Here is a 12,192-nt window from a genome sequence, read left to right on the forward strand (position 1 = left end):
TACTGACTATTGTGGTCTAAAAATGTTGAGACCAGTTTTACAAAGAAAAATTGACTCTAAAAGGTCAGTTTTACTGACAGAGTCAGAGAGTTAGTCTAACTTTCTAACTGAACTTTCAGATCGACCCAGTGAATAGCTGTCCCAACCTACAGACCAACACACAATCCCCAGAAAATTCTGACAAAAGAGTTCACCATTACATGAAAAGCTTATTCATTCTTCTTTGGCTGGTTTTCACTGATCTAAATTGCCATGTGTGAAACAGTATTACTGTATATACTACATTAGTGAAGAGGACTGATTGCATTTGTGATTATAAATCGTTAACAGAAAACTAAGAGATTTCCACTCCCATCTACATACTTTGGCCACTGTGGTATTGTGCCAATTTGTCCTTACTGTAAACTAGCAAAGCTACTGTGGTTTTGACAGAGTCGAGGGAGTTTGACAAGTTGAGGAGTTTTTACCCCGATAATAAAAAAAGATTGTATTACCATCTAGTGGACTGTAACAGTAACACACCCAACTGAAAAAAAAATGCTTCAGCTAAAAAAATAAACATTGTGAAATCCAGGTGAATTTGTAAGCACACAGATATCAGATATTTGCCTTGGCTGTCATTCTATGAGCCACACTCACCAAGAGTGACGAAGAAACAGAAAAGACTGTCTACAATGGTGTCCATGATGGCCTCCATGTCTGTGTCCTGGATGTCTGCCCTGTTGATGGCTGCACAGGAGTGAAAAAACAGGCAAAGCAGAAACACTTACTCTGTGTTTATTTAAGTAGAAAAGGTGGCAGCTAAAACAACATGTCTCTTCTAGTCATTATATTACGTCTAGTATAGGAAGCTATGCTCACTATATATATAAGTGTGTTTGTGTTGGTCATTCAAGTTTCAGTGACTAAAGCTGTCTGTATGTCATACTATTTCCTTTGAATTTAATAAATGTCAGTACACATAATATGAAATACAAGACAAGATACTCCTCTTTACACATACATATCCATCAGGGTTTTATGACACATAATGTGTTGTGTTCTTTTGCTAATCTACACACCTGATAGCTTAACTCTTAATACATGGATTTCAGGTTTATACTGAATTATGTGCAATAAACCACCATTTGTCACAATCTTAGATCAGTTCATCACAAACTACTTCTGCAATGTGAAATATCCTGCTGATATTTTAGCAGAACCTTTAAATTAAAATATTATTACACTTCAATTAAATCTAAGTAGATTTAAATGGATAAGTGAAATAATGATTTCAGACGAGGCAGGTGAAGGCACCTCAGTAGTCTCGGGGACAGATTTGCTAATGGTCTGCACCAGCATGTAACCCTCTTTTAGTGTTAGGGTCATTGTTTAGCTCAGTGTGCCAAGTAGGGCTGCCACGATTTGTCGACTAGTCACGATTACGTCGACTATCAAAATCGTCGACGACTGATTTAATAGTCGACGCGTCGTTTGAAACTTTGTAAGATCACAAAAGACGCAGGAATAAGTGGCAGGATTTAAGAGTGTAATAACGGACTGAAACAGAAGATGGCAGCATTGCATGTACAAGGATGTCAGCTACCGTTAAACCCCGAAGAAGAAGAAGAAGAAGAAGCAGCTGTGTCCCAGAATTCATAGCGCGGCCCAGCGCAGTTTCCAACAATGGCGGCAGCTAGTTAGTTTTAATGTTACTCTTATTATTCTTTCTGGGTCACAAAATAAACGTTTAACATATTTTCAGGCGAGAATGTAGCTGTGTAAACCTCAAATATCTGCTCAGTTTATCAGGACACCACATATTTTCAAAAGCGCTCCGACGTTTTCGGAGACATCTGTTACCCACTAGCTCGTTAGCGAGCCGGGGGCTAGGCTCACTAGCGCCCTGAGAACACCGGACTCCCCGCAAATCGTTTTCAAACCCACCGCCGTCTTTCGCTACTCAGGTTAAATATATATGAGTCACTTAGATAACTTAAAATGTTATTGTTTGGCTTTTTTTTTTTTAGTATTTTATTTGTTCCTGAGTAAATCAGTTTGTCTGAGATTAAAGTTATAGTTTTTACACAGCTGAATAAACGTCAAGCAGACAACTGATTATCAGAAGTGTGAGATGTTCCAGAATATACTCCAGTGTCCTGTTATATTTTAGATGGCAAGGAGTTTATTAAACTTCACTGAAACAATCTGCAAATTTCATTAAAATTTAATAAACTATCATCTTGTCTTTATTTTTAGTTAGCACAGACCTTAAACACTTAAAGCTGTAAGCTAATGATAGTTATATAAGAGCAGATGCTGCTGGTGCAATAAGCTGTAGTTTTACGTCTAATGGATGATGATCTGATTAGTCGACTAATCGCAAAAATAATCGGTGACTAGTCGACTATCAAAATAATCGTTTGTGGCAGCCCTAGTGCCAAGCAGGTGATGTATATGCCATGAAGTGAACACAGCGGTCCAGGTTCTAATGTGCTCCGGGTTATTTGTAGTATTTGCCCTTACCCTGCTCTGTTCTACTTTGCTGTCATCTCCTGGCTGCTTTTATCATAATAACTCAAAAAAAACAAGACCCACAAAAATGATGACCAAAAAAAGGTCCTGTCAGAATTTCCTAAAGCAACACGTTGTGTTTTGTACTTTAATTCCATGTATTTCCATACATATGTTTCCGCTTGAGAGGGCAAAAGTTTTTAGAAGAACAGTATAAATGAATCGCACAAACCCAATTTACTAAGGTTTGCGGTCTGCAATTTGCTGCAAACTGTGCTGGAGAAAAAGCAATTGCTGTGGCTGTGACATCTGCTACTGACAGTGCTCACTGGTTTGGAAAGGGAGGGGAAAAATTATGTTGTCAAAACATCTTGTCCTCAGGCTGTGGGTGCTGTACTGGAGCTCTCTGGTTTCTGTAAATGTATATTTGGATGAAATAATGCCACCACGTGGGGGGTGAGGAGCATTAAATTGTTCATTAAAACACAGGTAAGTGCTACATAGCTAGATTAAACAAACTGCCACACGTAAATCTTACATTTTGTTGACTTGGACTTTCAGAAAAAAAGTTCCTATAGTATTCATTTATCTCATAAATGCTGTGTCATAACAGTAAAGCTGAGTGAGTATTTTTCCAGGTCAGGTAAACCCGTAGGAAAGGGTTAGGAGATGTATGCTCACATGTTGGTGCCATACTCTACGCCCCTCTGACAGTTATAAATACATAGTGAGTAGTGCATTCAATAGCACAGTAACTATCTGGCATTTTTAAACTCAAAGATATTCAAAGGAGGGCTGGAGAATAAAGAACTGCTGAACTGTTTTGCCCACCAAGTCTGGCATGACAACTATGGATTGCCAAGTACTTTTGAAGGACTTCTTCGTGTGTGTACGTCACTATCATATACTTTTATCTCTTATATTGTCACTTGATTTTCTGATCTTCCTATTTAGCTTCTTCCGTGAAGCACTTTGAAACGTGACTCAATAAAATGTTTCAAATAAATTATTTTATTAGAAAACAATAATATACATCTAAAAACCTCACAACATCAAAATGCTGTTTGAAGCTTCAGATTTGGTTTTAAGCTTCAACTTACAGTTGTGGTCAAAAGTTTACATGCACTTGTAAAGAACATAATATCAAGGCTCTCTTGAGTTTCCTGTTATTTCTACAACTCTGATTTTCCTCTGATAGAGTGATTGGAACAGATACTTCTTTATCACAAAAAACATTCATGAAGTTTGGTTCTCTTATGACTTTATTATGGGTTAACAGAAAAAAGTGATCACATCTGCTGGGTCAAAAATATACATACAGCAGTGCTAATGTTTGGTTACATGTCCCTTAGCCATTTTCACTTCAATTAGGTGCTTTTGGTAGCCATCCACAAGCTTCTGGTTGAATCTTTGACCACTCCTCTTGACAGAATTGGTGCAGTTCAGTTAAATTTGATGGCTTTCTGACATGGACTTGTTTCTTCAGCATTGTCCCCATGTTTTTAATGAGCTTTAAGTCAGGACTTTGGGAAGGCCATTCTAAAACCCTTATTCTAGCCTGATTTAGCCATTCCTTTACCACTTCTGATGTGTGTTTGGGGTCACTGTCCTGTTGGAACACCCAACTGCGCCCAAGACCCAACCGTCGGGCTGATGATTTTAGGTTATGTTGAAGAATTTGAAGGTAATCCTCCTTCTTCATTATCCCATTTACTCTCTGTAAAGCACCAGTTCCATTGGCAGCAAAACAGCCCCACAGGATCAAACTACCACCACCATGCTTGATTGTAGGCATGGTGTTCTTGGGGTTAAAGGCCTCACCTTTTCTCCTCCAAACATATTGCTGGGCATTGTGGCCAAAAAGCTAGATTTTTGTTTCGTCTGACCATAGAACTTTCCTCCAGAAGGTCTTATCTTTGTCCATGTGATCAGCAGCAAACTTCAGTCGAGCCTTAAGGTGCTGCTTTTGGAGCAAGGGCTTCCTTCTTGCACGGCAGCCTCTCAGTCCATGGAGATGCAAAACACGTTTGACTGTGGACAATGACACCTGTGTTCCAGCAGCTTCTAATTCTTGGCAGATATGCTTTTTGGTGATTCTCGGTTGACTCTTCACCCTCCAGACCATTTTTCCCTCAGCAGCAGATGACAGCTTGCGTTTTTTTTCTGATCGTGGCAGTGACAAAACAGTGCCATGCACTTTATACTTACAAACAATTGTTTGCACTGTTGCTTTTGGGACCTGCAGCTGCTTTGAAATGGCCCCAAGTGACTTTCCTGACTTGTTCAAGTCAATAATTTGGTCCATGCTGAGCTCCTTTGACTGTCCCCATTGTAGCGTTTGTATCCAATGAGCCCTATTTAACTGGCCTCAGAGAAGTCACCAGCTGTAGTCACTCATAATCACTCACAAGAAGTTAAGAGGCTATGCTATGAAGCTCATTTCACTGACAACTTTCTAAGTCACCAAAATTGCTAATTCATGTTGCTGTATGTATATTTTTGACCCAGCAGATGTGATCACTTTTTTCTGTTAACCCATAATAAAGTCATAAAAGAACCAAACTTCATGAATGTTTTTTGTGACAAAAGAGTATCTGTTCCAATCACTCTGTCAGAGGAAAATCAGAGTTGTAGAAATAACGGGAAACTGTAGATTTAGATCACAAAGACAGAAAGGTGTGTGTGTGTGTGTGTGTCTTTGTTTTACCATGGTAGGAAATGAGCTCCTTATTTTGATGGCAGAGGATGAACATATCATCTTCCAAAGTGATAAAGTTTAGATACTGATCAAACACCTGAAACACAAACAGATATCAGCCTGATTAATTAGTGCTGGACACAATAATGTTACACCTGCTCGGTGAATCTATTACAAAACCTGTGTTACTGAGCTGATATAAATTATCCCGCAAGGTTGCAAAGAGAAGGAAGCAAAAATAATGACCACAATCTAGCAATAATAATAATAATAATAATGATAGTAATAAAAGCAAAAGTAAAAAAATCAAATAAACCTTTTAATATTTACATTTGTCAAATGTTGCTAATTTTTTTGTTATTTAATAAATTGTCATTGCCTTATTGAAATATTTTTGCATTTTAAACATTTATTTAGTTGTCACTGCACCAAAAAGGAGTGCTTCATAAACACAGAAAGAACGTAACCTTGGTGACTTGGGTAACAGCGTTAGCAGCCAATGCGGCACTGGCAATGTCCTCCAATTTACTTCTACTGATGGCAGAGATGAAGTTCAGATAGTATGACTCATACAGCTGGTTCCTCAAGTCCTACACACACACACACACACACACACACACACACACACAATGATGAGATTGCGAATATGATGAACACTGCATTTCTAAAAATTAGTGCGTAGTAGGCCAAAATATCTCAGTCTGACAAGTACTGATTATTGGATCGTTAAATAATCAACAAAAATGTTTCCAGAGCTCAAGATCATCCCTAAGTGTCCACGCTATATGTGCCACAATTTTAAAAAAATGACATGACACAACAGAACCAAGACATCCTTTAAGAATCGGGATCAATTCATCAAGTTCTGTTTTCCCTCCACACCAAGCAGCAGTACTTGGTTCTTTATTGCAAGCAAGTTCTGTATTAGAGTATTCTGACAACAAAAATCCAGAAAATATTCCAGTGTGGGATGCTGAGTATCATCAGTTGCTAAAAGATGATAAATGATAATAACAATATTTTGCTGCTGCATTTTTAACCTCTAAGAACCTGTCGTCCACATATGTGGACATCACATTTTGGGATGTCTAGACCACAATATTAAATTTTGCACAATCAACCCAAATAGCAAAGAGAAATTAAAGATTCATGCAATTAAAGAGTTCAAGAGGCATTAGGAGGTTAATGAACTCATCAAATCACAAAAACACAGAAACTTGGGCTTAAATTTAAGAAGGAAAGCCGTGAGCTTTCCTCACAGATGACACAAACACAGAAAAATGATAAATCATTTCTCAATAAAAAGGAAAGGTCAAGCTCCAGAAAGGCGGACGAATAAACGAATAAAGCTGGGATTGTCAATGTTTTTACCAAACTTTAATGACAGATGAAAATTAAACGGGATAACTGAAAAATGATTTGAGCTTTTAGCGTCTTTTAGCTCATGGTTTTGGTCCTGCAACTTCTGAAAGGAACTCTTCTGTAATTCCCAGAGTAGATAAACGCACTCAGGCAAAGAGCTGAGTGCAGCTTAATGAGTTACTGTGTGCGATCACCTGACAAATCCTGTCGATGTTCTCCTCTGTGGGCATGACGAAATAAATAGCAGGAACATCTGGAATAGGATCTCTGTCTGAATGAAGCAGCCTGAACACACACACACGCACACGCGCACACACACACACACACACACACACACACACACACACACAAACAAACACAAAAATTTTTCTCTGTTAAAAACTGCAAAACGAAACAAAAGTAAAATTTGGGAAACAGCTGCCCCATAATCAACTGCTACAATGTTGTGCAAAACTCTTGTTTCTTTATATTTTGCTAGGAAAATGAAACATTTTTAGCAATTATTATTTTCACAGATTCAACTGAAGAAATGTATTAATTCATTCATATTTTGAATCTATTTATGAATTTCTATAATGATTATATAACAGCAAGTTTTTTGTTATACACAACTGATTTCAGAAAAAGTGTGTGAAAGTTTTGGTGCCAAAACCACAGCATATTTAAACCGAGGTAAACAGCTGAGGTGACTCTCCAGTGCCTTCTCTGAGAGGAGCATGTGACCAGCTGGCTTTGTGGTGATTACCGATGATTATGATTATTTTTGATTATGTAATATTTTGTTTTGCTGTTCTCTTAAAACAGCTCTGTGTGTGTGTGTGTGTGTGTGTGTGTGTGTGTGTGTGTGTGTGTGTGTGTGTCCTACAGATGCAGAGTGATGCCCATGTCTCGGAGCTCTTTGACAGACAGCAGTGGGGAGATGATGTCTTGGCCAAACCGGTCATATATTAACACCTGCAGAAAAGGCAGAGATCAAAAGACTTTTTCTGACCCAGGCAGAAATCACAAATACAAAGTCTTACTGATAAACCACACAACACTTATTTATGTGACTGCTTTTACTGTGTGAAAAGTCTGGCATGTGAAAGCAGTGATTGCTAGTGGAATGCAGATCTGAGGGTGAACTACTGATACATACATACACTGATTAACAGCATGAAAGATTGAGTTGGGGATGTGGGCTGGCACTGACATCAGCTGATTTGCCAGCATTGTGGCTTAGGTTGACTACATGGCCTATGTGAACTATAGAATTATTATGTATTTATTTATTAAACTTTGAGTTCACCTTGAAAAGCATGACATTCTTCATTACACAGTAAGCACGTACACTGTCCCTTCAACTCCTCTTAGAAACACAGGATGTGGATTTTAAGAGGCTGAGTTAATCCTAACTCATAGAGAGCATCCTGGCGGGAAACATCTTAACCTGGTTCGGGAACAGCACCATGCAGGACAGACGAGCTCTAGAGAGGGTTGTGCGGTCAGCTGAGCGCACCATCCGCTCCGAGCTCCCTGACCTGCACTCAATCTACAGCAGGCGGTGCTGGACCAAGGCCAGGAAGATCGTGAAGGACCTCAGCCATCCCAACAACAGACTGTTCTCTCTGCTGAGGTCAGGAAAGCGATTCCGCTCCCTGAAGACCAACACAGAGAGACTGAGGAGGAGCTTCTTCCCGCAGGCGATACGGTCTCTCAATCACACCACCACACAGTACTGACCCACACATACAGTTCTTACACACACACTGGACTTTCTGGACTTTGGTTTTGCACAACACTGGTCACTATATTCTTCATTTCCGGTTAATACTTGTACAGCTGCTGTTATTGTGTATATATTTATTTATATTTAGATTTCTTCATACATTCTTATATAGTTCTATATTGTGTATTTTGTTGTACAGTTATTTTATTTTCAACTTTAATTTATATATTTTATCTTATTCTTCCCAGTTAAATTTACCCTTCATTCTAATTTGTGTTGTACAGTTATTTCATTTTTAACCTTAATTTATATTTTATTCCTTCCTAGTTAAATTTACCCTTTTTAATTTTTCATATTTATTTCCTTTCTTATTCATAGCCTTTTCCTTTTTTGTTTTCTTTAGGTCACGAGCAGTTGTCCAAGCATTTCACTACATATCGTACTGTGTATGACTGTGTACGTGACAAATAAAAATTTGAATTTGAATTTGAAAAATAAGATTTAACACACAATGCAGCACACTGCATTTTCTGAAGACATTGAGCATTTATGCACGGCGAGTATGAGTCTCAGTATTTAAGTCATGATTTCAGGCTGGATGTTTTTCCTTGACGCCTGTTGAGTTACTGCACTGTCAAAGTGACTTACCTTCCATACTGGCTCAGCTGCAGTGTTCTTCAGAGGAGGTGCATTGAAGTTCAACATTCGCTTCAAAGCGACTGCAGAAATGCAACACAGAAACTTTTATGTTAGGGCACACACAACCAGATCAGTATCCACATGGCTAATAAATACTGCTCCATTAATACTAGCTTAACTGAGAAGCAGTTGTTTCTGTAATCAAAATGTTGTTTTAGACATCTCAACAAATACTCTTCTGAAATATGTCAAGGGTTTAACATGCTTTTTTTTTTTTAATAGTGAAACGAGCCTGGGGATATGGCATGCCATATGACAAAATAAAGCCTAAAATCTTTGCATTTTAGGCTTTATTTGTCACATTTGTTTCTTAAAAATATCAATAATGACTATCTGCTATGATAATCATAATTGACTAACTGTTGCACTTTTGACTAAAAACGAAATTCTGTAGGATGTGATTTTAGTGTGTGGAAACATTTCTCTGAGCATTTCATAGAGAAAATATTTATTAACTTGAAACTAGAGTACTAATGCAGTCCTCTGGGACTGCAGTAAACAGCTAGCTTTATTTTTTGCCAGCTATCGATTTGATAATCCCACTAATCACTGCAGCTCTAGATCACACATTGATAAATCTCTTTATTCACTGACCAGACTGCCCACAAAAATATTCAATAAATGTACTTGAATAAAAAAAAGTATATGCAAGAATAAGACATCCACATTCTCCTGTCCATCCAATATTTAATATTAATAAATAATATTAAAAAGCAATACAACAATAAACTGATCCAAACAACAAAGCTTACTGAAACCATAAGAGTATAATCACATGATGACGAGAGGATTCATCCAGTGTATATGAAGCTAGAAACTAGAAATAGCTTAAGGCTTTCTTCACAGTTAGCAGGAGGCTAGCTATCCGTAGCTATTTCTACCGTAGTAGAGCTAGCAGCACTGATAGCTGACAGGACGACGGGTTAACTTTGGGTAAATAATTTAACAGTGTGGTTGACAAGTTAACGTGTCTGTAAATATAGGAAAAATGAACGAGTTCCGCTATAAATAGTGAAACAGGAACATTAATGAAGTAGCTCAGCCCCTGTTAGTTTAGCGCGTAGTTTAGTTTGTCAGCTATTTAAGAGGGGGAATGGTATCTCAGTCAGACTTCGGGTTGGTGGACCTCTCCACAGACCGTCAGCGCTGCTGTCTTTCGCCTGATATAATGCTAACGAAGGAAAGAAAACATTTTAACAAACCTGTCTGCTTCTCCCGGACAGACGCCGCCATGTTTGATGTTGTTAGTTACGGAGTGACTGATGACGTGGCACCAGCTCGACGTCAGCTCACACGTCAGAGAAGAGTAGAAAGTGAAGAGGTCTCACTCTGGTGCTGTTTAACAGAGAATACAAGAAAGAACGCAGATCATCAAAGTAAAGTTCCGTTTTCCAGTAGACCAATAATGAAAATTTTAACAGCTGTTTTTCAGAGTTATGTGGTCCTCACAAAACAGCCACTACAGGCACTGATTTAATAGAATATGAGGAATTGATTAGGAGTATGAAATATTTGAAATGAGCTCAGCCTTAATTCAATTCAATTCAATTTTATTTATATAGCGCCAAATCACAACAAAAGTCGCCTCAAGGCGCTTCATAGATACAGAGAAAAACCCAACAATCATATGACCCCCTATGAGCAAGCACTTTGGTGACAGTGGGAAGGAAAAACTCCCTTTTAACAGGAAGAAACCTCCGGCAGAACCAGGCTCAGGGAGGGGCGGGGCCATCTGCTGCGACCGGTTGGGGTGAGAGAAGGAAGACAGGATAAAAGACATGCTGTGGAAGAGAGACAGAGGTTAATAACAGATATGATTCAATGCAGAGAGGTCTATTAACACATAGTGAGTGAGAAAGGTGACTGGAAAGGAAAAACTCAATGCATCATGGGAATCCCCCGGCAGCCTACGTCTATTCCAGCATAACTAAGGGAGGATTCAGGGTCACCTGGTCCAGCCCTAACTATATGCTTTAGCAAAAAGGAAAGTTTGAAGCCTAATCTTGAAAGTAGAGATAGTGTCTGTCTCCCGAATCCAAACTGGAAGCTGGTTCCACAGAAGAGGGGCCTGAAAACTGAAGGCTCTCCCTCCCATTCTACTTTTAAATACTCTAGGAACAACAAGTAGGCCTGCAGAGCGAGAGCGAAGTGCTCTAATAGGGTGATATGGTACTACAAGGTCATTAAGATATGATGGGGCCTGATTATTTAAGACCTTGTATGTGAGGAGCAGGATTTTGAATTCAATTCTGGATTTAACAGGAAGCCAATGAAGGGAAGCCAAAACAGGAGAAATATGCTCTCTCTTTCTAGTCCCTTAAGCATCTATAGTAGCAATATCAATCCATATAGCACTAATAGTGAACATTCTTCTCCAGGGGCAGATCTAGAGAAATTTTCTTAGGCTGGTATGAGGGTGGCATGGAAATCGAATGTGGTAGCAAAATCAAAGGCTTTTACACACATGTAGGTGTTACATTCTGTAATATGCATTATATATCGTCAAAATACATCAAATGCAGTAAGTATACACATGGTTCATATAAATATACTCTATAACTTTCTTATTTTCTTTAGCCCATATAATTAAACATTTCAGTTATATAAAACATGCAAATTTGGATTTTATGTACTGTATAGCCTATATAGTAAATAAGTATGTAGTCCAATAAGTATAAAATCCAGAAAGCTACACAACATAGGGTGGTTCATTTAAAAACACAAGTCTAACTTAATTTCAAGACTCAAGACTCAAGAAGTTTATTGTCATTTCGTATGGTGTTACTCAGCCTGAAATGAAATACTGTTTCTCACCTGCCTCTACAGCCTCTACAAGAATAAATACAGTTTTAAAAAAATAAATACAGTTTAAAAAGAATAAGTTTTTAAAAAAAGCAACAAAAAAGGCATAAATAGCATGAAAGCATGATTTCAAACTCTTTTTTGTATTAAAAATAACCAAATCGTTACATGCTTAAACTTACACAAAATGAGTGAAATCTGCACTGTCATGAACACATTTTTCACCAACAGCTCAAAAACTATTAAAGATGTGAGTGAGTGAATGGAATAACTGCTATATTAAATAGTTTAAAAGTAATGTTTGAAAAGCGCATGCCAACTGAAAGTGTAAAGAAAAATAACCTTAAATAAATACCGCATTCTTAATGGATTTTAATTTAGTACAAGCAATCACTGCCAGTATGATTGTTTGTGTTATTATGTAATCTGT

At 38.1% G+C, this 12,192-nt stretch overlaps 1 protein-coding gene across 1 annotated transcript in view; it reads right to left on the reverse strand.

Moving 5' to 3' along the window:
• scfd1 (sec1 family domain containing 1) overlaps positions 1–10,290 on the reverse strand; it is a 36,582-nt gene extending 26,292 nt beyond the window's left edge. Inside the window, exons 1-7 of the mRNA XM_086274518.1 lie at positions 10,163–10,290; positions 8,910–8,980; positions 7,419–7,507; positions 6,748–6,838; positions 5,659–5,781; positions 5,201–5,288; positions 640–729 (exon numbers count right to left, since the gene is read on the reverse strand). Of these exons, the coding sequence (XP_086130644.1) occupies positions 640–729; positions 5,201–5,288; positions 5,659–5,781; positions 6,748–6,838; positions 7,419–7,507; positions 8,910–8,980; positions 10,163–10,193 (583 nt within the window). The 5' untranslated portion in view covers positions 10,194–10,290. The remainder of the gene's footprint in view (positions 1–639; positions 730–5,200; positions 5,289–5,658; positions 5,782–6,747; positions 6,839–7,418; positions 7,508–8,909; positions 8,981–10,162) is intronic.
• Positions 10,291–12,192: the final 1,902 nt, after the last annotated feature.

The sequence above is a fragment of the Aulonocara sp. 'chitande type north' Nkhata Bay genome, linkage group LG19 (assembly GCF_057382095.1).
Source record: "Aulonocara sp. 'chitande type north' Nkhata Bay isolate Kocher_YH1m ecotype deep benthic linkage group LG19, A_spYH_male_GT1.1, whole genome shotgun sequence".
Lineage (NCBI taxonomy): Eukaryota > Metazoa > Chordata > Actinopteri > Cichliformes > Cichlidae > Aulonocara > Aulonocara sp. 'chitande type north' Nkhata Bay.